We start from the raw sequence: 25488 nt of genomic DNA, 5'->3' as shown, positions 1-25488 counted from the left end.
TACTTGAATTTAGAGAAAGCCTAGGGGAGAGAGGATATGTTGAACATATTACTAACCAGATTTTGAAAGGTGCTAAAATCTGGAGGCCAGATACAGGGCAACCATATTTTTCACCACATAGTAATAGGAATACATTGGCCAGATGCCATGGGAGGAAGTTTGTATGCTTCCCCACTTATTTTACCAGGGACACGGACGTAGTCACTGATATTGTTAGAAATCATTGTCCTGTATTGACTCATAACACAGATATCGGGACAATAGTGGGTGATAAACCAAATTTCATGTTCAAGAATAAGAAGTTGCTTAGAAGAATGCTGTAATCCACAAAATGAAGCAGCTTTTCAGGCAAAACAATAAAGCCCTGAGCAGGGCAAGCTTAGAAAATTGTGAAAAAACCCCACAGATGGCTCAGCACACTTCAGTTCACTTTATTCCACAGAAACACAGCACATTAACACTCCACCATATGTTTTCGTTTTAAAAATCACTTCCTTAGATGTGGGTTGTTCAAACTACTAGTGCTTTTATACCATTCACATAATTACATTGATTAGGTTAATGAATTAATTGAAAGGTTAATTTAGTTTAAAACCAAAAACTTTTCTTGTTGCATCTCTGTGTTGCCACAATTAAAACACATTTAATGTTACAATGTTTGATGAATAAATATGTAGAAATAAAAATATGTTTTAAATAAAAATCCTTAAAACACTTGACTACAAAGAATAAATTATAAAGTTAAAATACTATTAGAAACACATTTAGTATGACTCCATGCTTAAAATTACCAACTTGATTATTTGCTTCAAAAGAACTTGATCCTCCATCTAGTGGATGAATCATGAATTAGAAGAATGCTGTGCTACCCCAGAACTGATATACAGAGGGAACATGATAGTAATGGATAAGGCACTGTTGCTTGTAATAAATGTAACCAGTGTAACCAATGTAGGTACATAGACAACACCAATAAATTCAAACATCTGGACACAGGGATGGAGTACAGACTTAATGTCACAGCTGATTGTAATATGATGAACTTGGTATATCATTTAGCCATATGTGATGTATGTTCTGCATATTACGTAGGGAAAACGAACAAAAAATTAAGATTTAGGATAAGAGAACATTTGATGCACATTAGAAATGGTACATTGACTAATGCTTTAGCCAAACATGTTAGCTCAATGGGACCTACACATACCTTCCATTTTCTAGCAGTTGAGAGGATTTGGACAAATGAACATGGGGGTGATCTAACAAACCAGACAGAAACCTCAGAGACAAGGTGGATTGCTAGATTGATGGCTGACAGGGGTTTGGGACTAAAGGACAGGGTCCCTTTAAGACCCATTTTAAAGAATAGAAAACTTTTTAAGTAAAACTCTGTTGGGTTTGTTATGAAAAGAGTGAAAAATTTTACACATTTTTAGATAGATTGCTCATGCTTTGCTATCTCTCTCTCTCTCTCTCTCTATATATATATATATATATATATATATATATATATGTATGTATATATAGCTGTATATATATATATATATATATATATACACATATATATAGTTTCATGGATGTCTTATGTTATTTATTGTTTTTTTATATATATTGTCGATATGTGAATCATGTGACTATTGTTTTACATTGCTTGTGAAGTTATTCTGTCTCGTCATTCATTCTTGCAGATGGGTTCGGAGCCGATCCTCGGCCCCGAGTTGGCCTACTACAAAGCTCGAGGTCTTCAGATAGCTCGAGGCCAAGTCCCTATCCCATGATGCACCTAGAGTTACCCCAGATCTAGTTTGCCGCTGCAATAGATCGGAGGTTCTCGCTAGTTCGGGCCAGTAAAACCTTATTTTTTTAAATATTTCTTCATTATATTGAGAACTCTCTATTAGTAGCAGTTTTAGATACTTATATAAGCTCTTACAGCTTTATTGTGTAATTCCCTTTCCCTTGGTGTGCTTTTTCTTAAATTACTAGTTGGCCTCGTTTTTCCTAGGCCTAGTTTAGATTATCAGAGTGTGTTTAATCAGTGACGTTTCTGTCGCAGCTGTCTTTATTAATAGATTTAGAGTGTGCTTAGTTAGTGACCTTTTGTCACAGTTTAGAATAATTAGAGCTAAGGTTTAGTTTTCAGTGTGTGAAATAGTGCATTTAGACAGTGACTTCCTGTCACAACTTGATACTTTATCTTTGTTTAGATAAGTACTTTTGTGTATGTGTGTGTTTGTGTGTTTGAGTGACTTTTAGCCTGTATTTTTCAAAGGGCTTGTTGATTGTTGTTACTGTTCAAAAGTATTTGGGTGTGTACAGTTTTACAGTAACCTTTTTTAATACTGTGGATGTCCTTCAAGGATGCATCTGCAGTCCTTACAAAGGGTTGTCCTGTCGTCAGGCAGCCCTTCGGTCGGCCGGATTCCAAAGTCTGGGTCTGGCTTCGGCTGGTGTCGCACTTCACCCGACGTCATTGCTGCAGTTACTCGGGTATAAAGGCATCAGCCGATGCCATTTTCCTCAGTCTTTCTTGCCGCGTGGCGCCCGAAGCAGAAGCTGTTCGCAAGTGCCGGTCGGTCAGAACCAGAGATTACTACTACCGGATACTTCTACTACTACCGAAGACTTCTAAAAAGCTAAGTACCCCGTTGGGGACTCTTTCTTGCCTCAGCCGATGTCAGAAAAAGTGAATAACTGTTTAACTTGTGGGAAACAAATACCTCATAAAGATTTCCACTCTTACTGCTTACCTTGTTTAGGCCCAGACCACGGCGTAGCAGCTTGTCTAGCCTGTGCTTTTTAACCGACGGACGCTTAGACGACAGTCGGAATTTGCTGAGCAGTTTTTCGGCTCTGATTTTGCTTATATTATGCCGTCGGATCCTCCGACTTCACAAATTTCCAAAAAATGCAAGGAAAAGGACCGACACTCGCGGTCCGCGGTTTCGTCAAACCGCGGTTAAGACAACCATGAAGTGTCTCGGTTTCGCTGAAACCGAGCAAGCGGTTCTTCCTTCAGCCGAAGCTTACCTTCTACCGAGGCCTCTTCCAACCTGGTGGAATCGGCTTCTGAAATCCAACCTGCAGTTGTGGTTTCTCAGGAATTATCTGACACTATTCCCTTGGATATTTCAACCCCTGCACGTGGAGCTGCTAGGCCTCCTGCAGCCATGTCCATTAAGGCCTTTGCCAGGGCTAAAGCAGCTAAAGCTACTAAATCTGTGCCTGTTAAGACCCCTCTCACAGGCCTAGCTCCAGTTCCCAAATGCTTAGTTTAGCAGAGGATCTCATTTCTTTAATCCGGGGATCCCAACCTCTCCCAGACAGGGCCTCTCACCCACCTCCAGAGAAGAGGCCTAGAGCAGAGCCCCCTGAGCCAGTTTCCACAGATGATTCCTCTGCTGATTCAGATAATACAGACCCTCCAGAGGCTCCTTTTTCCCCTTATGAAGACTCTGATGCTGAAGAGTCCATCCCTTCTGCCTCTCCACCTGAGGAATTTTCCTTTGGGGAAACCTTGCATGCTATGAGGGAACAATTTCAGTGGCAGGGCCAAGATTTTTCAGACTCCAGAAAAAGGCTTAGAACCTTTTTGCATTTACCACAACATAGGCCTTTAGCTATACCTCCAGTTCTGTCTGTTGTAGATGATGCATTTAATGATGCTTGTACTGCTCCTGATTCATTACCTCCGGCCCCTGCTAAGCCCGATAGGTTCTACAGGGTCCTGGACACACATCACCATTTATACAAGGCTCCTTTTGCAGATCCCAAGACTATCTCCCTGGGGCATAAGGCTGTAGCATCTACCTCTGCCAAAAATCCCCTCCCCTCTGAAAGGGAATACAGGTTTTTAGAGAGATGGGGTAAAATAGTTTACACTTCTGCTACTCTGTCAGCTAGGGCCTTGAACTGTCAATTTCATATGATCCAGTATCAAGAATTTATGCTAGACCAGTTAACCAAAAAACTGTCCTCTGATGAACCTTTAGACAAGAAATATGTTCAGGAAATGGTACATAACATTCAGCACGTTAGTAACCATTCTTTAAAATGCGGCTATGATGCACTGGAGGCTTCCTTTAGATCAGCCATGACTGGCACAGTTATCAGAAGGCATGCATGGTTAAAAGAGCAGGCCTTACCAGACCATGTCAAATCAAAACTATTAGATGCTCCCATGGACAAGGTCAATTTGTTTGGCTCTCCTGCACAACAGGTGCTGAAGAAGATGGAAGAGAAGGCAAAATCTGTCCAAACAGTGAAAGATTTCTTACAGGTCCAACCTCCAAGGTTTAGCAGGAATTGACCCTCCAAGAATTGGTCCTTTCCAGACTCCTCCAAAGTGCAGAGAGGCAGGAATAGGCGTTCAAGAGGCAGAAACCAATCCAGAGGTGCCTACAGGGGATGCCAGTGGCAGGGTAACAACCAGCGAGGCACAGACACAGCCACCACCACTACTACAGGACAATCACAGTGACTTGGCTCTGGCACTGCCTACCAGGGAACAGCTAGAAGCACCCTTAGGCGGGAAGCTAGCTTTATTTACAAAGAACTGGCATTACATCACAAGAGACAAGTGGATTTTGCAGACAATAGACCAAGGTTACAGGTTTCATTTCCATACTCTACCAGGAAAGAGAGGAATGCCAAACCTACCTCCAAATCAAAAGGCAGAAGCTCTACAACAAGTAAATCAATTATTAAAGATGAGAGCTGTGGAAAAGGTACCACATATGGAGCAAGGAAAGGGCTTTTACTCCAGACTCTTCCTAGTACCAAGGAAAGAAGGCAAATGGAGACCTATTCTCGATCTGTCCGCTTTAAACACATTCCTCATTGTTCCAAAATTCAAAATGCTGACCCTACAGCAGCTTCTTCCCATGCTGGGCAAGGAGTCTTGGCTGGTAACTCTAGATCTCAAGGAGGCATACCTGCACGTCCCCATATGACCAAATTGCAGAAGATACCTCAGATTTCTTGCAGGATCAGAGCATTATCAATTCTCAGCATTGCCCTTTGGCTTATCTACTGCGCCCAGAGTGTTCACGAAATGCCTGGCATCAGTAATCGCTCATTGCAGGCTTCAGGGGATTCAAATCTACCCTTACCTGGACGACTGCCTAATACAAGCAGACAGCAAAAACAAGCTAGCAGAAGACTTGAAAAGAGTCATTTACCTTCTACAAGCCCTGGGATACACAGTCAATATAAAAAAGTCAAGGCTGATACCATCCCAAAAGATAACCTTTTTGGGTGCGGAGCTGGACACATCCAAACAAATGGCATTCCTAACAGTAGAAAAACAGGAGCAACTCCCTCTCTACTTCTTGGCATTAACAAAACAAAACCAAAACCATCTAACAGCAAGAAAAGTCCTGCAAGCATTGGGCTTCATGGCATCCTGCATAATATTGGTCCCACATGCCAGACTGCATATGAGAAAACTACAGTGGTACCTAAGGAATTTATGGTCTCAGCACAAGCACAGCCTAGAAACTCAAATTCCAATAATTCCATGCCTGAAGCAAGAATTCCAATGGTGGGCTCAGGCTTGTCAATCAAACGATGGATTGCCCTTCCACAGCACTCAACCAAGCCAAACCATCACAACGGACGCCTCAGACCTCGGTTGGGGGGCCCACATGATGAACAAATGCATACAGGGTTTATGGACTCAAGAGCAGCTGCACCTACACATAAACCTAAAGGAAATGCTGGCAGTAAAACTGGCAATTCAGGCTTTCAAACCATTTCTTCGACAAGGCCAATTGATGATAAGGACAGACAACACCACAGTTATGTGGTACATCAACAAGCAGGGAGGCACACATTCGTACCCTCTATGCCGGATGGCCCTGGACCTCTGGAATGTGGCCCTGAGCTACAACATTCAGTTACAAGCAATCTTTGTACCAGGAAAAGAAAACACTCTAGCAGACATATTAAGCAGGACTACCACGGATGCCCACGAATGGATGCTGCATCCGGACATCTTCAAAACCATTACAAGAAAATGGGGTCTCCCAGAAAAAGACTTATTTGCATCCCCACTCAATCACCAATTAAAGAAATTCTGCACCAGGACGTACCACCCACTGGCATGGAAGGTGGACTCCCTATCCTTCAGTTGGAAAAATCTGTCAGCATATGCATTCCCACCACTTCCTTTGATGCACAAGGTGCTATTGAAGATCAAAGAGGAACGCCCAAGGATCATTCTGATAGCTCCAGATTGGCCAAGGCAACATTGGTACCCATTACTGAGGAGCATGTCTCGGGAGCAGATATGGCCCTTACCCCTAGTTCCCTTGCTGTTAACTCAGAACAATTACAACACCCTGCATCCAAACCTGAAAACTCTGCAGCTGACTGCCTGGAACATTGCATAAGACAAATTAACCCAAATTTATCCCAAAGGGTTAAGGACATTATCTTAGAAGCTCGCAGACCTTCAACAAGGAAAACCTATTCAGCAAAATGGAAAAGATATCTCATTTGGAGTACTGCTAAAGGGGAAGATGTGTCTCTGGTAAACATAGCCAACATCCTGGAATACTTGGCAGAGCTATTCCACAAAGGCCTGTCCTACTCTTCCATTAAGATTCATGCCTCAGCTATTTCAGCAGAATACGACTTGGATCCTCCAGTTTTCTCACATCCTCTGCTCAGGCAGTTTTTGAGAGGAATTAAAAATGTAAAACCTCCTAGGAAGCCACCATTACCTGCATGGGACTTGAACTTTGTGCTAGAAAAGTTGACACTACCTCCTTTCGAACCAGCAGCAACAGCAGAATTGCAATACTTATCATGGAAAACTGCTTTCCTGCTGGCAATCACTTCAGCAAGAAGGGTTTCTGAGCTACAGGCATTAATGGCAGTACAACCCTTTCTGATCTTCCATCAAGATAGTGTCCATGAGAACAAATCCTACTTTTATGCCTAAGGTGGTCTCCAGAGTATCTTTAAATCAGGCTATCCACCTACCTACATTCTTCCCCAATCCACAGAACAGGGAGAAAGACTGTTGCATACCTTGGATGTACACAGACAATTACGCTACTACCTGGACAGGACCAAGAGCAATAGAAAAACTGACCAGCTACTGGTAGCATATGCAGCAGGAATGGAAGGGAAAGCAATTACAAAACAGACAATATCTAAGTGGATAGGAAATTGCATTAGATTTTGTTACTCCTACCATGGAAAGAAAACTCCAGAAAACATCAGGCCTCACTCTACAAGAGCTACAGCCACTACCACAGCTTTTCTACGAGGAGTGGCTACCAAAGACATTTTAGAGGCTGCTACTTGGAGCTCCGTGCATACATTTGCCAAGCATTATAATTTACCTTTATACTCTAGACCCTGAGCAGGTTTTGCCACTGCTGTTTTGCAAGGGATCTTAACTACACCATAATTCTATCTTTCCTCCTCCCCCAGTTTGGCTATGGTATTCTACCCATTTGTAAGGACTGCAGATGCATCCTTGAAGGACATAGTACAGTTTTGTACCTACCATAAATGTAGATGTCCGATAGGAATGCATCTGCAGTCAGGATTACCCACCCTCCTTCCCCTCTGTGGTACTCCTAGGGTATTTGCCCTTCTTATAGCTAGCTGGGGGAATCTATTATGGTGTATTTGTTTGTATATATGTACATACATGCTTATTTGTTGTTTGCTCTCTAATATTTTGAACCCTTGGCATTTATCAAAATTTAGCCTTCCTAGAGGGCACCTGGCATCTGGGGCAAGAAACACTGAGGAAAATGGCGTCGGCTGATGCCTTTATACCCGAGTAACTGCAACAATGACGTCGGGTGAAGTGCGACACCAGCCGAAGCCAGACCCAGACTTTGGAATCCGGCCGACCGAAGGGCTGCCTGACGACAGGACAACCCTTTGTAAGGACTGCAGATGCATTCCTATCGGACATCTACATTTATGGTAGGTACAAAACTGTACTTTTGTACAGTATGGCTTACCAAGACAAACACCCTAAGTCAGGATTTAAAAAATGCCCTAAATTTAGCCAGAAAATGTCTGTCACTGACAGTCATAAAATGCCCTAAATTTAGCCAGAAAATGTCTGTCACTGACAGTCATGTTAACTGTGTTTATTGTTTGGGAGCATTACATCTCCAAGATAGCTGCTCCATATGTCATTCTTTCTCTTCTAGGGTTCTCCAGGCGAGAAAGAGGAAATTGATCGATAGGGGTATGCTGAAACCCTCTTTCCAAGGAGCTTTGAGCAACCAAGATGGAGCCAGTAAGTCCTCAAAGTCTTCCAAGACTTCTGAGAATAAGAAATCCAAAAAGTCTTCGACGTTGGCTACACAGACATCGGAGCTGACCATCTTATCCTTTCAGAGCCGGTCTCCAGTTCTGGAAAAGTACCTAAGTCTCCTGTGTTACAGTCGATACCACCCTCTATCTACTCATCTCGGTCTTCGATCAGCCTTTCCGATTTGGAAGTGGATCGTGTGGTGCAGAAGCTTTTACAGGCACCGGCCTTTGCTAAATTTTTATCAGCTCTGACCCAAGCGGCTTCGGACCTGAAGACCCTTTTGCCAGCTACTACTCTTCCTCCTCCAAGCCATACCGGTCCTTCGGAGCTGGAGGAGTCGGACTTGTTGATCGTGGAGCCTTCAGAGCCGACGCCTGCTCCAGTGTCTTTGGTTCCATTTACTCTGACGTCCTCGGCACCGATCGAGGAATCTAGGAGCTGACACTCTCTGGTCGGGTCCGGGGAGGATAGTCGGACCAACTAGTCGGTTCCAACTCTGCCTCGGCTCGGATGAGCCCGGCTCCTACCTCTGGCTTGGAGCCCACTGTCCTGGTGCCAGGGTATCAACAGTTTCCTCAGATCCGTCGGTCCCTTTGCATCGGAGCAGAGGTGCCTTCAAAGCCATGAGGAGAGTTATGTCTCCTAAGACATCTTCGACCTCAGGCCCAGCTTCTTCCTCCCCTAAAGCACCTGTGTCTGCTTCTGCTTCACACATCCTTGCCAAGTGTAGAGACCCATAGCCTCAGGAAGCCCCATTTGTGGCCCATGCTCTTCCGAGACCTCACCAGAAGCTCCTACTGATAAGGTTCCTAGGAAGAGAGTTTGTAAGAGGAAGCATCTAGACTCCCCACAGGAGTCCCTGACATCTGATACTGACTTGGATGAATCAGTAGGGTCCCCCCTCTGAGGATATCTTATTTGCTGAGATGCTAGAAATCCTTAGGCAGAGGGGTGACTGGCAGTCCACCAACCCTACTGAAGACTAGTCTGTTCTCCTGAAGGCTTTTGGGTCTCAGCCCTCCACCTCTTGGGTGTCTCTGGCCTTCGATGAGCTTATGCAGCTGGTCTCACTAAGGGCGTGGGAGTATGCAGCTGGTCTCACGAAGGGCGTGGGAGTCTCCGGACACTGTGGAGCCTGTCCCTAGGAGGCCTAATAAATTTATCTCTGCTCCCCAAGAGAAATCCTTTCTGACCAAGGGTGTGTCAGTTGATGCCATGGTGGTGGTGGCAGCCACCAAAAAGGAAATTTCAGAAACTTCCTCTTCTGTCCATCCTCCTAACAGAGATTCCAGGATCATGGATAGATATGGGAATTGCACTTACAGTTCAGCAACTTTTGCACTGCATTTGCTCAACTATCTAACCCATGTTACGAGACTGCAAAGAGATCTCCTTAAAGAGCTGGGAGATGCTCTTCAGGGTACAGTAGCTGCAGGAGCTTCAGCTAAAGTTGCTTCCCAGCTTGCTAACCTCAACTCCATAGTTAACTCGTCCATGTGCCTCATTTCATATGCAGCGGATGGAGCGAGTAGGGTAGTGGGTACAGGAATTGCTCTTAGGAGACACTCCTGTATGCACTTGCATTCCTTCACGGACCCCTTCAAGTCATCCTTTGTAAATACCCCTTTTGATGGCTCGTCCCTTTTCGGGCCCAAAGTTAAGGAAACTTTGACAAGATGTGAGCAGGAAGTAAAGACTGTCTGCCGTCAGAGTCCGTTTTTCCACCCCTACCAGACCCTACCCAAAGGTCAAAGAGGAGGAAAGATGTGGTTCCGAAAAGCCCAAGGAGCCTTTCAGGACACACGTGGTGAACCCCCCTCCAGGGGCAATAGAGGGGGCAATAATGGAAGATGCCGCCCTCACGGCAGAGGGGAGATCCGCAAAACCAGGACGACAGAAATCACTTCTTTGGGAAGCCCTACCAGTGCTCCTGAAAGGAGGCCCGACTGTCCTACTCTGGATGCAGTCAGGGGTCAATTATCTTTGTTTCCAGATGCCTGACTCAAAATAACAAATGACAACTAGGTACAAAGTATAATTTCCAGAAGATACTTCATTCCTTTCGCCACACCCCCTCCACCGACAAGAAAAATCCCGGACGTTCCACCCAGTTACAGTTAACAAGCAACAGTAGAGGTCCAAACATTGCTAAGAAAAAGAGTCATCCAACCAGTCCCAGCAGACCAGACAGGATCCGGAACTTACTCAAGATTCTTTTTAGTTTCAAAAAAGACAGGGGACTGGAGACCTATATTGGACCTCAGCAGGCTAAACAAATCTATCAAGAAAGAGAAGTTTCGGGTAGTCAGGCTTCAGTCGATACTTCCCTTTTTAGGGAAAGACAATTGGATGTGCTCGATAGATCTCCAGGATGTCTACTACCACATAAAAATGGCCAAACCATCCAGGGATCATCTTTGCTTCCGGCTGGGAGCCAATCATTACCAGTTTCAAGCCCTGCCCTTTGGTCTCACTACAGCCCCTAGAGTGTTCACCAAATGTATGGCAGTGGTGACAGCTCACCTGAGATATTTAGGATTCCAAGTGTTTCCATACCTAGACGATTGGCTCCTCACCGCCACCACCAGGCATCAACTCATTCAAGCCAGAGACACCACTCTGTCACTCTGCAGCCAGCTGGGCCTTACAATAAACTCAGAAAAATCTGCTTTGTTGCCATCGCAACATACCATTTTTATCGGAGCCGAATTGGACACCACCACCACCATGCTGAGACTTCCAGTAGAAAGAGTCTTACTACTCTGTCAGCAGGTCTGCAATCTGATATTCAAAAACAAGGCTTCAGTGTCAGAAGTTCTAAAATTGTTAGGCATGATGGCAGCTGCAGTTCTGGCCATACCGCTGGGTCGCATGTGGATACTGCGATGGCTGTTGTTCACTCAGTGGTCTTACCAAGAGCTCCCCACTTCTCACCTTATAATGATCACGAACTCTTGCAAAAAGGATCTTCAGTGGTGGTTGACCTCTCCATGTCACGATAGGTCGTGCCTTTGTTCTACCCCCACCAGCGGCCACATTGACCATGGAAGCTTCCCTGATAGGATGGGAGGGGGGCATTTTCAGGGAAGAACAGCCCAAGGCACATGGACCGATCAAGAGACACACCTGCATGTCAATGTCCTAGAGATGAGAGCAGTACTTTTAGTGTTGCAGTACTTCCAGGACTCTCTCCCTCTGGGTACAGTTGCGATTCAGACAGACAACATGTCAGTGGTCTGGTACTTGAACAAACAAGGGGGAACCAGGTCTTAGCCCCTTTGTCGCGAGGCCCTAAGCGTATGACAGTGGGCTATAGCCACCCAGTGCTTTTTGTTAGCAACGCACATCCCGGGGAAATCCAACATGATAGCAGACAAGCTGGGCCGAGCAATTTTGTTGCCCCATGAGTGGTCCCTCAAGAAAGAAATAGCGGACAGGATATTCCGCATGTGGGGCCAGCCTTGCTGCGACCTTTTTGCCAGTCACATGAACACGAAATGCAGAAGCTACTTTGCCCTGATTCCCCCTCCAGGAGAAGCCTCAAGGGATGCACTCGTTCACGATTGGCTTCCGGGCCTCCTCTGTGCATTCCCACCAATCCCGTTGATACCCAAGGTACTACAGAAAGCAAAAGCCCTGGGAAGGACCATCATTCTTATAGCCCCTCATTGGCCTTGTCAGATTTGGTTCCCCTTCCTTCAACTTCATCTTTTGGAGGACCCTTGGATTCTGGACCCAGTTCCAGATCTTCTGATGCACTTGTGGGGGGAACTTCATCCCTCTCTGCAGTCCCTGAAGCTGTCAGCTTGGCTGCTCCAATTCCCATCATAGCTAGGTTCCATAACCTTTCTAACGAGACAAAGCAAATTCTCTTATCCTCTCATAAATCCTCTATGAGGAAGCTATACCTTAGCAAATGGAGAAAATGTTCTATATAGGCCTCTCAAAACAATGTTGATCCCTATCAAGCCCCTATGTCCTCCATTTTACAGTTCTTGACTATGATTTTTAACAAAGGAGCTGCAGCAGCAACAGTTCATGTTCAACTTGCTGCCATTTCTAATTTTCATCTTGGATATGAAGGATTGAACATTATGTCACACAAACTATCCAAAGCCTTTCTTAAAGGGACTTTTCATCTCAGACCATCTGTAAAATCTCCCTATACCCCATAGAATCTAAATTTTATGCTTTCTCGCATTATTCTTCCTCCATTCGAACCAGCCTCCTCATGTGACCTCAAATTTTTGTCATGGAGGACCGTCTTTTTAGTAGCTATCACTTCTGCCCGCAGAGTGTCAGAGCTTCAAGCCTTGTCCATCAAGCCTCCTTATTTGATTTTCCGTGCTGACAGAGTTTCACTTCGAACTAACCCATCTTTTTTACCTAAAGTTTGCACTAAAGCCAATCTTAATCAAATTATTGATTTGCCAGTTTTCTTCCCCAAACACTCCAACAATTTAGAATATATGCTGCACAAACTTGATATTCATAGACAGCTTAGATTTTACTTGGATAGAACAAAAGATTTTAGGAAATCTGAACAGCTTTTCGTCTCCTTTTCAGACTGCAGGAAAGGTATGCCAGTGGTCAAAACAACTCTGTCCAAGCTGTTATCTGATTGTATCACTTTTGCTTATTCAGCTGCTAATATGCCCTTATAAAATAAAATTAAGGCTCACTCCACCAGAGCAGTGTCTACATCCTCTGCTTTTTCTGCCAGACTTCCTATTGATAACATTTGTGCAGCAGCCACTTGGTCAACACCTCATACCTTTATCACTCATTACAAAGTTGATAGGGCCTCCTTTAGATCCACTGTCCTGAAAAACATACTCTCGTGAGCCACCCAAGATGGATGGTGCTTAGGACGCTACCCATCTGTAAGAATGAACGGCGAGATTGAACAACTTCACATAAAGAAGGTATGTATTTACCATAACGTTCCATATGAGTTGTTCATCTCACCTTCATTCTTACTTCCCACCCTCCTACCCCCTCCTGGGCTTTTCGAAGACTGAGATGCTGGATTCTTCCTGGTTGCTCAACCCTTTTATAGCTTTCTCTTATGGAGTGATAGAATGACATATGGTATTATTATATGCAGCAAACAAGATCTGAGGTAACTCTAGGTGCATCATGGGATAGGGACTTGGCCTCAAGCTATCTGAAGACTTTGAGCTTTGTAGTAGGCCGACTCGGAGCCGAGGATCGGCTCCGAGCCCATCTCCAAGAATGAAGGCGAGATGAACAACTCACATGGAACGTTATGGTAAGCACATAACTTCTTTTTTCTGCTAATTGGTTGGGAAAAGATGTGATGTAGCATATATGATACAACACTGACACTAACAGAATTATGGTCTGATGAAGTGGTGTGCCTCACCACAAATGCGCTAACCTGAATAAAGTCTTTTGGCCTGGAATGTTGATTTGTTCAGTGACTTCATGTGCTGTTGGTTGGTTTGTGGAATGATATTTGTGGAAATTTGTTTTGGAAAAACTGACTCAAGTATCCTTTGAACCTGCTGCTGTTTCTTCCCTAAAATTTTGTATTTGGAGAACTTTTTTACTGGTAGCCATTACTTCTGCTAGGCGAGTGTCAGAACTCCAAGCTTTAATGGCCTCTGAACCTTTTCTGATTTTTTACAAGGATAGGGTATCCCTTCAAACTAACCCTTCCTTCATGTCTAAAGTGGTTAATGACTTGTCCCTTCATCAATCTATTAATTTACCCATATTTTTTCCATCGCCTCAAAACTCCATTGAGAGGGTGCTGCACACCTTAGATGTACACAGACAGCTCAGATTTTGCCTGGATGAAACCAAATCCATTAGGAAATCTGAGCAGTTGTTCATTTCTTTTCACCCCAGGGCGCTGGGAAAACCAGTTTGTAAACAGGCTATTTCTACTTGGATCTTGTTCTCTCTCAGGGAAAACTTTCTTCCTTTGTTAAAGCACATTCAACTAGAGCTGTGGCTTCATCCGGATCTTTCTTTAAAGGACTAGACACTGCTTCCATCTTAGAGGCAGCTACTTGGTCCTCCATCCATACCTTCACAAAACACTACAAACTAGATTCCATATCCAGATCCAGAGCAGGATTTACTAGAGCAATTACTTTGTGGAGACTTCTTGTGCTCCTACCCCCATTTTCACTCATGAGCTTTGATATTCTCCCTTATGTTATGAATACAGCAACACTGGAATAGAAGGGCATAGAATAGTTGTGTAAAATCTTACCGTAACCATAGATGTCCTTCTCTTCCATGTTGCAGTATTCTTTCCCTCTCTCTTTCCCCTAGGGTTTATGCTCTTCCTTGGATTTTTCCTGGGAATTTTCTTTACCACCTATCCTAGGGCTGATGGTATTTGCAGATGTCACTTTTATGGCCGACGCTTCCCTGTACTGTGTATGTCACACCTACCTTGCAGTAGCTTAAGTCTTAGGTATACTGTCCAGATATTCCGGTCGTCTAGGCGGAATCTCCCTCATGATATGAATGCTGCAACATGGAAGAGAAGGGCATCTACGATTATGGTAAGATTTTACACAACTATTTTTTCCTTTTGTCTTATCCTATTTGTGTGAGCTCATGAAAATCAGCCTGGCATACTCAGTTAAAGCCCACCTTTCAGCCACTTCATCTGTCTTACCCTCAGTCTGCCTGTCATATCCAGGCTTGAGGTCAAACAATTTCTAAAAGGGTGCTACACTTAAAACTCCCAGAGGAATCCTGTGCCCCTGCCTTGGGGTCTCAACTTTGTTAGAAAAACTCACATTGCCTCCTTTTGAAACAGACACTTCTAGTCTCAAATTCCGCACCTGGAAAACTCTTCTGTTGGTGGCTCTCACTTCTAGGAGAATCTGAGAACTACAGGCACTCATGGCTATCCCACCATTTCTTATTTTTCACAAGGGCAATGTGTCTTTGACAGTCAACCCTTCTTTCACATCTGAAGTGGTAAATGAGATGAGAGACAACCTGGCCATTGCTCTGTCTACTTTCTTTTCCAACATACAGAACAGGGATGAAAGAATCCTACATTCCCTAGATGTGTACAGACAGCTAAGATTCTGTTTGGACAAGGCTGTCTTGTAAGTCTTGCCAAGTATTTGTCTCTTTCATGGGCTCTAAGCTGGGCTAGCCAGAATCTAAACAAGCTGTTGCAAGCTAGATTTTTAAGTCAATTTCCTTTTGTTACTCACACCATGGCAGATCCTCTTGCCCTCCTTCCCACAGGCTCACCCTACTGGAGTAGTAGCCTCTTCTAGTGCCTTCTGCAAAGGGGTAGATTCCAGGACAATCCTGGAAGCTGGTAATTGGTCTTCCATGTACTTTTTCACCAAACATTACAGAATACATACTTTTTCAAAGTCCAGGGCTATCTTTGCTTGGTCAGTTCTGTCTGGACTATTGGACAGATGTCCTTCATGAATGCATCTGCAGTCATAACAACTGGGTTGTCCTGTCGTCAGGCAGCCCTTCGGTCGGCCGGATTCCAAAGTCCGGGTCCGGCTTCGGCTGATGTCGCACTTCACCCGACGTCATCTCTGTTGGTCTTCGGGTATAAAGGCATCAGCCGACGCCATTTTCCTCAGTCTTTCTTGCCGCGTGCGCCAAGCAGAAGCTGTTCGCAAGTGCCGGTCGGTCAGATCCAGAGATTACTACTTCCGAATACTACTTCAAGACTTCTAAAGCTAAGTACCCGTTGGGGACTCTTTCTTGCCTCAGCCGATGTCAGAAAAAGTCAATAACTGTTTAACTTGTGGGAAACAAATACCTCATAAAGATTTCCACTCTTACTGTTTGCCTTGTTTAGGCCCAGACCACGACGTAGCAGCCTGTTCAGCCTGTGCCTCATTCAACCGACGAACGCTTAGGCGTCGGTCGGAGTTTGCTGAACAGTTTTTCGGCTCAGATTTTGCGTACATTATGCCGTCGGATCCTCCGACTACCCAGATTGTTAAAAACGCAAAGAAAAGACCGACACTCGCGGTCCGCGGTTTCGCCGAAACCATGGTTAAGCAAACGCGAGTGTCTCGGTTCCGCCGAAACCGAGAAAACTGATCAAAGCACAGCTGAATCAATGACTACTACTGAGGCTCCTGCTACCTTACTTGAAACGGCCTCAGAAATCTTACCTACAGTGGTTACTAGTGACTTATCAGACACCATCCCTTTGGATGTCTCTACCCCAGCACGTGGTGCTGCTAGGCCTCCTGCAGCCATGTCTATTAAGGCCTTTGCCAGGGCTAAAGCAGCCAAATCTACTAAATCAGTGCCTGTTAAGCCTCCCTCAACTAGGCCCACTTCTAGTTCACAAATGCTTACTCTGGCAGAAGATTTAATATCCTTAATTAGGGATCTCAATCTCACCCAGACAGGGCCTCTCAGCCCCAGAAAAGAGACCTAGAGCAGAGCCCCCGAGCCTGTGTCCTCTGATGATTCCGCTGGAGGACTCTGATATTACAGACCAGCCAGAGGCTCATTTCTCCAATTATGAAGACTCAGATGCTGAAGAATCCATTCCAGCTGCTTCTCCACCAGAAGAATTCTCCTTTGGGGAAACCTTACATGCCATGCGAGAACAATTCCAATGGCAGGAACAGGATTTCTCAGATTCCAGAAAAAGACTTAGGACTTTTCTGCACCTACCACAACACAGGCCTTTAGCTATACCTCCTGTCCTCTCTGTTGTGGACGATGCATTTAATGATGTCTGCACTGCACCAGATTCCTTACCTCCAGCCCCTGTCAAACCAGACAGATTTTACAGGGTTCCAGACACTCATCACCACTTATACAAGGCCCCACTTGCAGACCCGAAACCATATCCCAGGGGCCTAAGGCAGCAGCCTCGACCACAGCAAAAACCCTATTCCTTCTCAAAGGGAAGCCAGGTCTTTAGACAGATGGGGCAAAAGGTTTACACCTCCGCTACTCTCTCAGCTAGAGCTTTAAATTGTCAGTTTCACATGATACAATACCAAGAGTTTATGCTTGATCAGTTAACTAAAAGCTATCCTCTGATGACTCTATAGATAAGAAATATATATTAGAAATGGTAAATAACATACAACAGGTTAGTAACCATTCCTTAAAATGTGGCTATGATGCACTGGAGGCTTCATTTAGATCAGCCATGACTGGCACAGTGATAAGAAGACATGCATGGCTGAAGGAACAGGTCTTACCGGATCATGTTAAAGCTAAGTTATTAGATGCACCTATGGATAAGGCCAGTTTGTTTGGTACACCTGCCCAGCAGGTAATGAAGAAAATGGAAGAAAAGGCAAAATCTGTACAAACGGTTAAAGATTTCTTGCAGGTTCAACCCCAAGGTTTAGCAGGAACTGGCCTGCCAAAATTGGTCCTTTCCTGACTCCACAAGATCCCAAAGGGGCAGGAATAGACGTCCCAGAGGCAGAAATCAATCCAGAGGGGTGCCTACAGAGGACGACAGTGGCAAGGTAATAACAGAGGCACAGATACAGCCACTGCCACTACAACAGCACAGTGACTTGATTCTAACTCCGCCTACCAGGGAACAAATAGCAGCACCATTAGGCGGAAAATTAACCTTATTTTCAAAAACTGGCACTATATCACAAAAGACAAGTGGATTCTGCAAACCATAGACCAAGGATACCGGTTCCACTTCCACACTTTACCAGTCAAAAGAGGAATGCCAAACCTGCCTCCAAATCAAAAAACAGAAGCTCTACAGCAGATAATGCAACTAACAAAGATGAGAGCTGTGGAAAGAGTGCCAATAACAGAACAAGGCAAAGGATTCTACTCCAGACTATTCCTAGTTCCAAGAAAGGAAAAAAGCTGGAGACCTATTCTCGACCTGTCCATCTTAAATACATACATCATTGTCCCAAAATTCAAAATGCTGACCCTCCAGCAACTTCTTCCCATGCTGGGCAAGGAGTGCTGGCTGGTAACTCTAGATCTCAGAGGAGGCATACCTGCACGTCCCCATACGACCAATTTGCAGAAGATACCTCAGATTTCTTGCAGGATCAGAGCACTATCAATTCTCAGCATTGCCCTTTGGCTTATCTACTGCCCAGAGTATTCACAAAATGCCTGGCATCAGTACTCCCACTGCAGACTACAGGAATCCAAATTTATCCATACCTGGACGACTGTCTGCTACAGGGGGACAACAAAAGCAAGCTGACAACAGATTTACAAAGGGTCATTTACTTGCTACAAGCACTGGGATACACAGTCAATTTACAAAAGTCAAGGCTGATACCATCCCAAACAAGGACATTCTTGGGCTGAATTGGACACAGTAAAACAAATGGCATTCCTAACTGCAGAAAAACAAAAGAACTCCTCTTTACTTCTTGGCACTAACAAAACAGAACAAGCTAACAGCAAGAAAAGTTCTACAGGCCTTGGGCTTCATGGCATCCTGCATAATCTTGGTTCCACATGCCAGACTACATATGAGAAAACTACAGTGGTACCTAAAGAATTTATGGTCCCAACACAGGCACAGCCTAGAAGCAGAAATTCCTCTAATCCCATGCCTAAAACAGGAGTTCCTATGGTGGGCTCAAGCATGCCAGTCAAATCCAGGCCTACCCTTTCACAACTATCAAGCAAGCCAAACCATCACAACAGACGCCTCAGACCTAGGATGGGGGCTCACATGCTGGACAAATGCGTACAAGGATTGTGGACACAGGACCAGCTCCATTTGCACATCAACCTAAAATAAATGCTGGCAGTAAAGCTGGCAATCCAAAAATTCAGACCATTCCTCAAAGCAGGACATTTGATGATAAGGACAGACAACACCACAGTCATGTGGTACATCAACAAACAGGGAGGCACTCATTCATAACCCCTATGCAGAATGACTTTGGACCTTTGGAACCTGGAGCTCAGCTACAACATCCAGTTACAGGCAATATTCGTACCAGGAAAGGAGAATACTCTAGCAGACATGTTAAGCAGAACCACCTCGGATGCTCACGAATGGATGCTACACCCGGACATCTTCAAGGCCATCTCAAAGAAATGGGGAATGCCACAGATAGATCTATTCGCTTCCCCTCTCAATCACCAGCTCAAAAAATTCTGCACAAGGACATTCCACCCACTTGCATGGAAAGTGGACTCGCTCTCCTTCAGCTGGAAAGGTCTGACAGCATATGCATTCCCACCTCTTCCCTTGATACACAAGGTATTACTAAAAATCAAGGAGGAACGTCCAAGGATAACCCTGATAGCTCCAAACTGGCCAAGACAACACTGGTACCCATTGCTGAGGAGCATGTCTCGGGACAAAATGTGGCCAATACCCCTGATGCCTTTGATGTTAACCCAGAACAACTACAGCATCATGCATCCAAACCTAAAAACTTTGCAACTGACTGCATGGAACATCACATAGCAGCAACTAATCCAGAGCTTTCCCAAAGGGTTAAAGACATTATCCTTGAAGCCCGCAGACCTTCAACAAGAAGGAACTATGCAGGAAAATGGAAAAGGTTTGTCATTTGGAGTGCTGAAAGAGGAAAAGATGTGTCCAATATAGACATTGCTAACATTCTGGAGTATTTGGCAGAGCTTCTACATACAGGCCTGTCCTATTCCTCCATCAAGATACATGCATCAGCTATTTCAGCAGAATACAGCTTTGATCCACCTGTCTTTTCACATCCTTTACTCAGGCAGTTCCTCAGAGGGATCAAGAATGTAAAATCTCCTAGGAAACCACCATTGCCAGCTTGGGATTTGAACTTTGTGCTGGAAAAGTTGACACTCGCACCTTTTGAACCAGCAGAAACAGCAGACCTGCAGCATCTATCGTGGAAAACTGCTTTCCTACTGGCAATAACCTCAGCAAGAAGGGTTTCTGAACTTCAGGCCCTAATGGCAGTACAACCCTTCCTAATCTTCCACCAAGATAGAGTGTCCATGAGGACTAATCCTACATTTATGCCTAAGGTGGTATCCAGAGTGTCTTTAAACCAGGCAATCCACCTACCTACCTTCTTCCCAAACCCACAAAACAGAGGGGAAAGAATGCTGCATACCTTGGATGTACATAGACAGCTACGCTACTATCCGGACAGAACAAAAAGTAACAGAAAAACTGACCAGCTGTTTGTAGCCTATGCAACAGGAAGGGAAGGAAAAGCGATTTCCAAACAGACAATCTCCAAATGGATAGGAAATTGCATACGATTCTGTTACTCCTTTTATGGAAAACCAATTCCACAGAACATAAGGCCTCATTCTACAAGGGCAACAGCCACTACCACAGCCTTCTTACGAGGAGTGGCAACCAAGGACATTATTGAGGCGGCTACTTGGACCTCCGTGCATACATTTGCCAAGCATTATAATTTACCTCTGTATTCCAGATCCCGAGCAGGGTTTGCCACTGCTGTACTGCAAGGGATCCTAACCACACCATAATCTATTCTTCCTCCTCCCCTAGATGGCTATGGTATTCTACCCAGTTGTTATGACTGCAGATGCATCCATGAAGGACATAGTACAGTTTTGTACCTACCATAAATGTAGATGTCCGAACTGGATAGCATCTGCAGTCAGGATTACCCTCCCTCCTTCCCCTCTGTGGTACTCCTAGGGTATTTACCCTCCTAATAGCTAGCTGGTGGGGGGGAGTCTCTTATGGTGTATTTGTTTGTATATATGTACATACATGCTTATTTTTGTGTTTGCCTTCTATCTTTTGGAAACATTGGCATTTACCCAAAATTTAGCCTTCCAAGAGGGCAACTGGCATCTGGGGCAAGAAACACTGAGGAAAATGGCGTCGGCTGATGCCTTTATACCCGAAGACCAACAGAGATGACGTCGGGTGAAGTGCGACATCAGCCGAAGCCGGACCCGGACTTTGGAATCCGGCCGACCGAAGGGCTGCCTGACGACAGGACAACCCAGTTGTTATGACTGCAGATGCTATCCAGTTCGGACATCTACATTTATGGTAGGTACAAAACTGTACTTTCTCTTCATTCTTATCCATCCTCCCTTCAGTTCTGTTAAATTTTCTCAATCACCCATCTGTTTGGAGCACTGCAGCAGTGATTTCAGTCAAGACATAAAACAATTGTATAGGAACTTGCATAACAGTAGATCTCCTTCTAATTAATGTTGCAGTATTCCTTCCCACCCTCCTTCCCGTCTTTTCTCTTCTTCTCCTTAACACCTGTCCTGTCTGTTAGACATGAAGACCAAGGTGGTACTCTCATCTTCTACTTAGTCACTCCTAGCTTACATATCTCCTAGATGTCTTCAGGCTGCTGGCTTGGAGAGATGGTCTGAGGATTTATGCTCATACATGTGTTGATATATCCCTACGCTTGTGAGCTGAGTCATAAGTTGGACCTATGCTGCTGGGAAGGTTTAAGCTTTAGTACCCCAGCAAGACATCAGCGGTGAAAACCCATCTGTTTGGAATTCTGCAGCAGTGAGTAATAGGATATCTACGGTTATGAGAAGTTGCTACACAACTGTACTTTCTTATTTCTATCTGGCATAGGATCATTGGTATTTAGTCTGTGTCATGTGGCAACCTGGAAAATACATTTCTAACTAAGGAAAGTGGCAGCATACGCCTGTTAATACCAAAGAAGGATGGCTGGATAACCATATGGAAGACATGGGCAGATAAAACTATGAGTTGAAGGGGGGGAGAATTGAGAGCCTTGCAGTCGTAAAACAGTATTACTAATGCGCCTTCAGTTATTGCAGGTGGAATGTGCTTTCCATATCTTCATATATGTGTGGAACTGAAAAAAAATAATAGTGAAAGAAGTGCCCATTATACAGTGTTTTACTTATTGGTGCACGTGTTTTTTTTTTTATTCCCAGTGTCAGAATAATGTGCATGAAATATTATGCCTTAACTGTAACTTTGTGTAATATTGCAGAATTTCAGTTCTAGCTTTTATTCTGTCTACATTAAAATATTTCTTTTTTTTAATTATTTCCCTTTGTTACCCTATAGGCATGTTTTTAGTTGTTCTTTTTAACTTGGAAGCACAACATAGTTATCTCATCTGTATGTTATATTAACAGAGGATCCCGATAACATCATTATTCTTCTTTTGATAACCAGCAGTACATTCCTGCCACTTGCTTATTGCCCCAGAACTTTATTGAAACCTTCAGTGTTGTGAGAGCAGGGATGGTACTTGGATGTAGGATGGAATTTGGAAAATACTCACAAATAAGTATAACGCTAATATACTCAAGTAAATGTGTATGAACAATATTCAGTTCATAAACTACCTAAAACTTAACATATGACAGGCATATACAAATGCCACTTAGCAAGATGTTAATGAGGCAGATTTATAAGCTTATGTGGTTCAAAAAATGTGTCAGAGCACCAGCATGCAATAAAAGGATAGCCAACCATGTGGCATATGGCTAACAAGTTCATGTACTGATAACATTCCTCCTGGATAAAATATGGTCATAAGTTATAAAATGATGCTGCAAAGAGGTTGGGAGGGTGGCCTAATGGTTAAGGTGTTTGCCTTACAAACACAAGATACAGGGTTTGATTCTCACAGGGGATAACTGGCTAGGCTTAAAGTGGCTTGCAAGGGCAGTTGGCCTAGTACTAACCTATAAGAGCCTGACTATAGCCCATTCATTAGTGAAATGTAGAAGATGCAGAGGAGATTATGGATTAACCTAAAGTGATGTTCCAGGCTCCGGCAGACCAAGTGACCCTGGATAAATTGATTTGGGGATAGAAGGGGAGATATGGTTGGGTGTCTGCAGTCTAAGCAGACACTGAAGGGTACTGTGTGTATGTGTGTGTAAATATATATACATTTATGTCAGTTATGTTGTGTCTGTGTGCATGAAGGGAAGAACCATAATATGAGCACGAAGCAGAAAAAAACTGTAATAGTACTTATTTCATAGGAGTTGACAGATCATGGGACTTGTTTTTATGTATCAGGTTTGCACAGTATTGATTTTTATTTGACTGTGATTTCATTGGCTGGCCTCAGTTTGTATGTGAAGGTCATGATGTACTCAGCATAGTGAAAGCCACTTTGTGGTCATTTTCGCATGTTGTGCCATTCCTAATATTGCAAGATAATGTGTATGGAAAAGGAGAGGGTTGTATTTTGAAAGACTGTTAAAGTAGGCAGTGTGCATAATGGGAAAGTTGGATGAGTAAGTGTATTTATTTACTTAGTTATTTAACATTTTTTGACTGGGAAAGTCTGACTAGGACAGAGCGTATTTTCAGTGGAGGCTTGGGGAGAAATGCTCCAGATGCATGCATGTCTTTGGAATATGGGAGGAAACCGGAGTACCTGGAAGAAACCCACTCAAACGTAGGGAGGACATGTAGACTCCACACAGAAGGCACCCCAGATGAGAATCGAACTGGAACACTTCTTGGGTGTGAGGCGACAACATTAACCACTGCACCACAGCCCCCCCCCATTGGGGAGCACAGTACTGTCCCAGTTATCAGTAATATGGAAAGAGAGGTTATTAAAGTCACAGCCGATGTCTTGGGTGGGGGTGGTTAGATTTACTTCAGAAATATTAAGTGCTGTATATTGCTGTAGGGATAATGCCATTTCCAATCTCTAGGAACTAAATGAGATCATAACACAAGCATATCAGTTCTGTTTCACACATCACTCGAGTATGTCCCACTTAAGACTATGATCATTTGTTGACATGTTGGTACTCTACAAGGTAGCAGAGAAGAAATCTAAAACTTTAGGTGTAGCTATTTAGAACGGGGATATTCACTCTGCTGTAAACACACAGGTGTCAGGTAATTCCCCTAGGTCTCACACTCAAATTTTGTAAAGTCTTTAAAAAACACTTGTGTTTTGTGGAAGCAGAAGCCACAGGTGCCTTCCAACAAATTTCTAATTGGTGAAAGTGTTGGTGTTTTGCCAAATGGAGAGAAAAACAGTCAAGGAAATTAAAGATTCATCTGACTGATCCATGTGGAAGTGAAAAATATTTGCAAAGATATTAGTCGTTAGGCTTGAAAAATTTTTTTTTTCCTCCACATGTTGGACCAGAAATCACCAGGGCTCTGATAAGAATATGTAATGGGGGGACCAGATCTGACTGGAGTCTGGCTGAACAACCAAAGAAATGCCCAAGAATGGAACATGCTCACAGTCCTTGTATAAAATGTTCAAGACTGTCATATGACAGTTTATTGGGACAATTATGCATGTTCCAGAGAGTTTTGTTAAGAAATGTCAGCTGTTGTATACCAGATGTAATGTTTTCATTTTGTGCCCTTTCCTAGCTGAAAGTAGGAAAAACAAATTGAGCTTTTTTTGGCTGGTTGGCTGGCTGGCCAGCTTGCCCAATGGCCCAATGATCCCATTCTGGATAAGTCAGTATGTTTTAGAGACCGTGCCTTCCCAAGTGAGAGAAGGGAATGGGACCTTGATTGTTTATTCAGTGATGGTGGTAGTTATGAGGAAGGGTGAACTGTTTGTTGTGCAGCTTGGGACAGTGTGCATCAGAAATGCATGACACGCATGTACACATATAGAAATATATAGAGAAATATATTTTAGAGCTGGAAGTAGCTTTAATTCTCTTTTGTAGATTTAATGCAGAGTTACTAAGTTTTATCCTTTACTTTTTTTTCTGATTTGCAGTTACAAGCTGTGGTACAACTATCTGAAACAGAGGAGGAAGCAAATGAAGGGAAAATGTGTCACAGATCCTTCGTATGAAGAGATTAATAACTGCCATGAACGTGCACTTGTCTTCATGCATAAGGTAAAAAATCAGTGTAAATGAAGGTGGGAGCATTATGTCTGGCACTATGCTCCCCAATGTATGCGATTTCCCTCTAAAACTGTTAACATAGATACTAAAAGCAGATTCTGACAACTTGGTTCACCTGGACTGCTTTTTCTATATCAAATGGATACGCTGGAGGTTATGTCTCTTAACCAGACAGTGCTTCTGGGTCTCCACTATAAATGGGCATCAACCCAATTATCATCTTGGTTAATAAAACATAAAAATGCATACATCGAATAAAATCTAATACTTATAGACATGTATGGCTTTGCTGTCTGACAGCAGTGCTCCAGTCAAAACTGTATAATCTGATGTCATCTTCTTCATTCCTCCTCACAATAGGGTTTTGGATCCGACCCTCAGATCAGGCT

General features: G+C 43.8%; 1 protein-coding gene across 3 annotated transcripts in view; it reads left to right on the top strand.

Annotated features, from left to right (window-relative positions):
• Positions 1 to 25488, top strand: part of XAB2 (XPA binding protein 2) — a 1020149-nt gene that overhangs the window by 138802 nt on the left and 855859 nt on the right. For 2 of the 3 annotated variants that reach the window (XM_044084446.1, XM_044084447.1), the window contains exon 3: positions 24967 to 25090. In XM_044084446.1, the coding sequence (XP_043940381.1) occupies positions 24967 to 25090 (124 nt within the window). Of the gene's footprint in view, positions 1 to 24966; positions 25091 to 25488 lie in introns of those variants that run through there. The other variant, XM_044084449.1, reaches the window with a different exon arrangement.

Source organism: Protopterus annectens, chromosome 9.part0 (assembly GCF_019279795.1).
Source record: "Protopterus annectens isolate FY-2018-M chromosome 9.part0, PAN1.0, whole genome shotgun sequence".
Classification (NCBI taxonomy): Eukaryota; Metazoa; Chordata; order Ceratodontiformes; family Protopteridae; genus Protopterus; species Protopterus annectens.
Note: the sequence above shows the minus strand (reverse complement) of the source record. Positions and strands in the feature narration are given on the sequence as shown.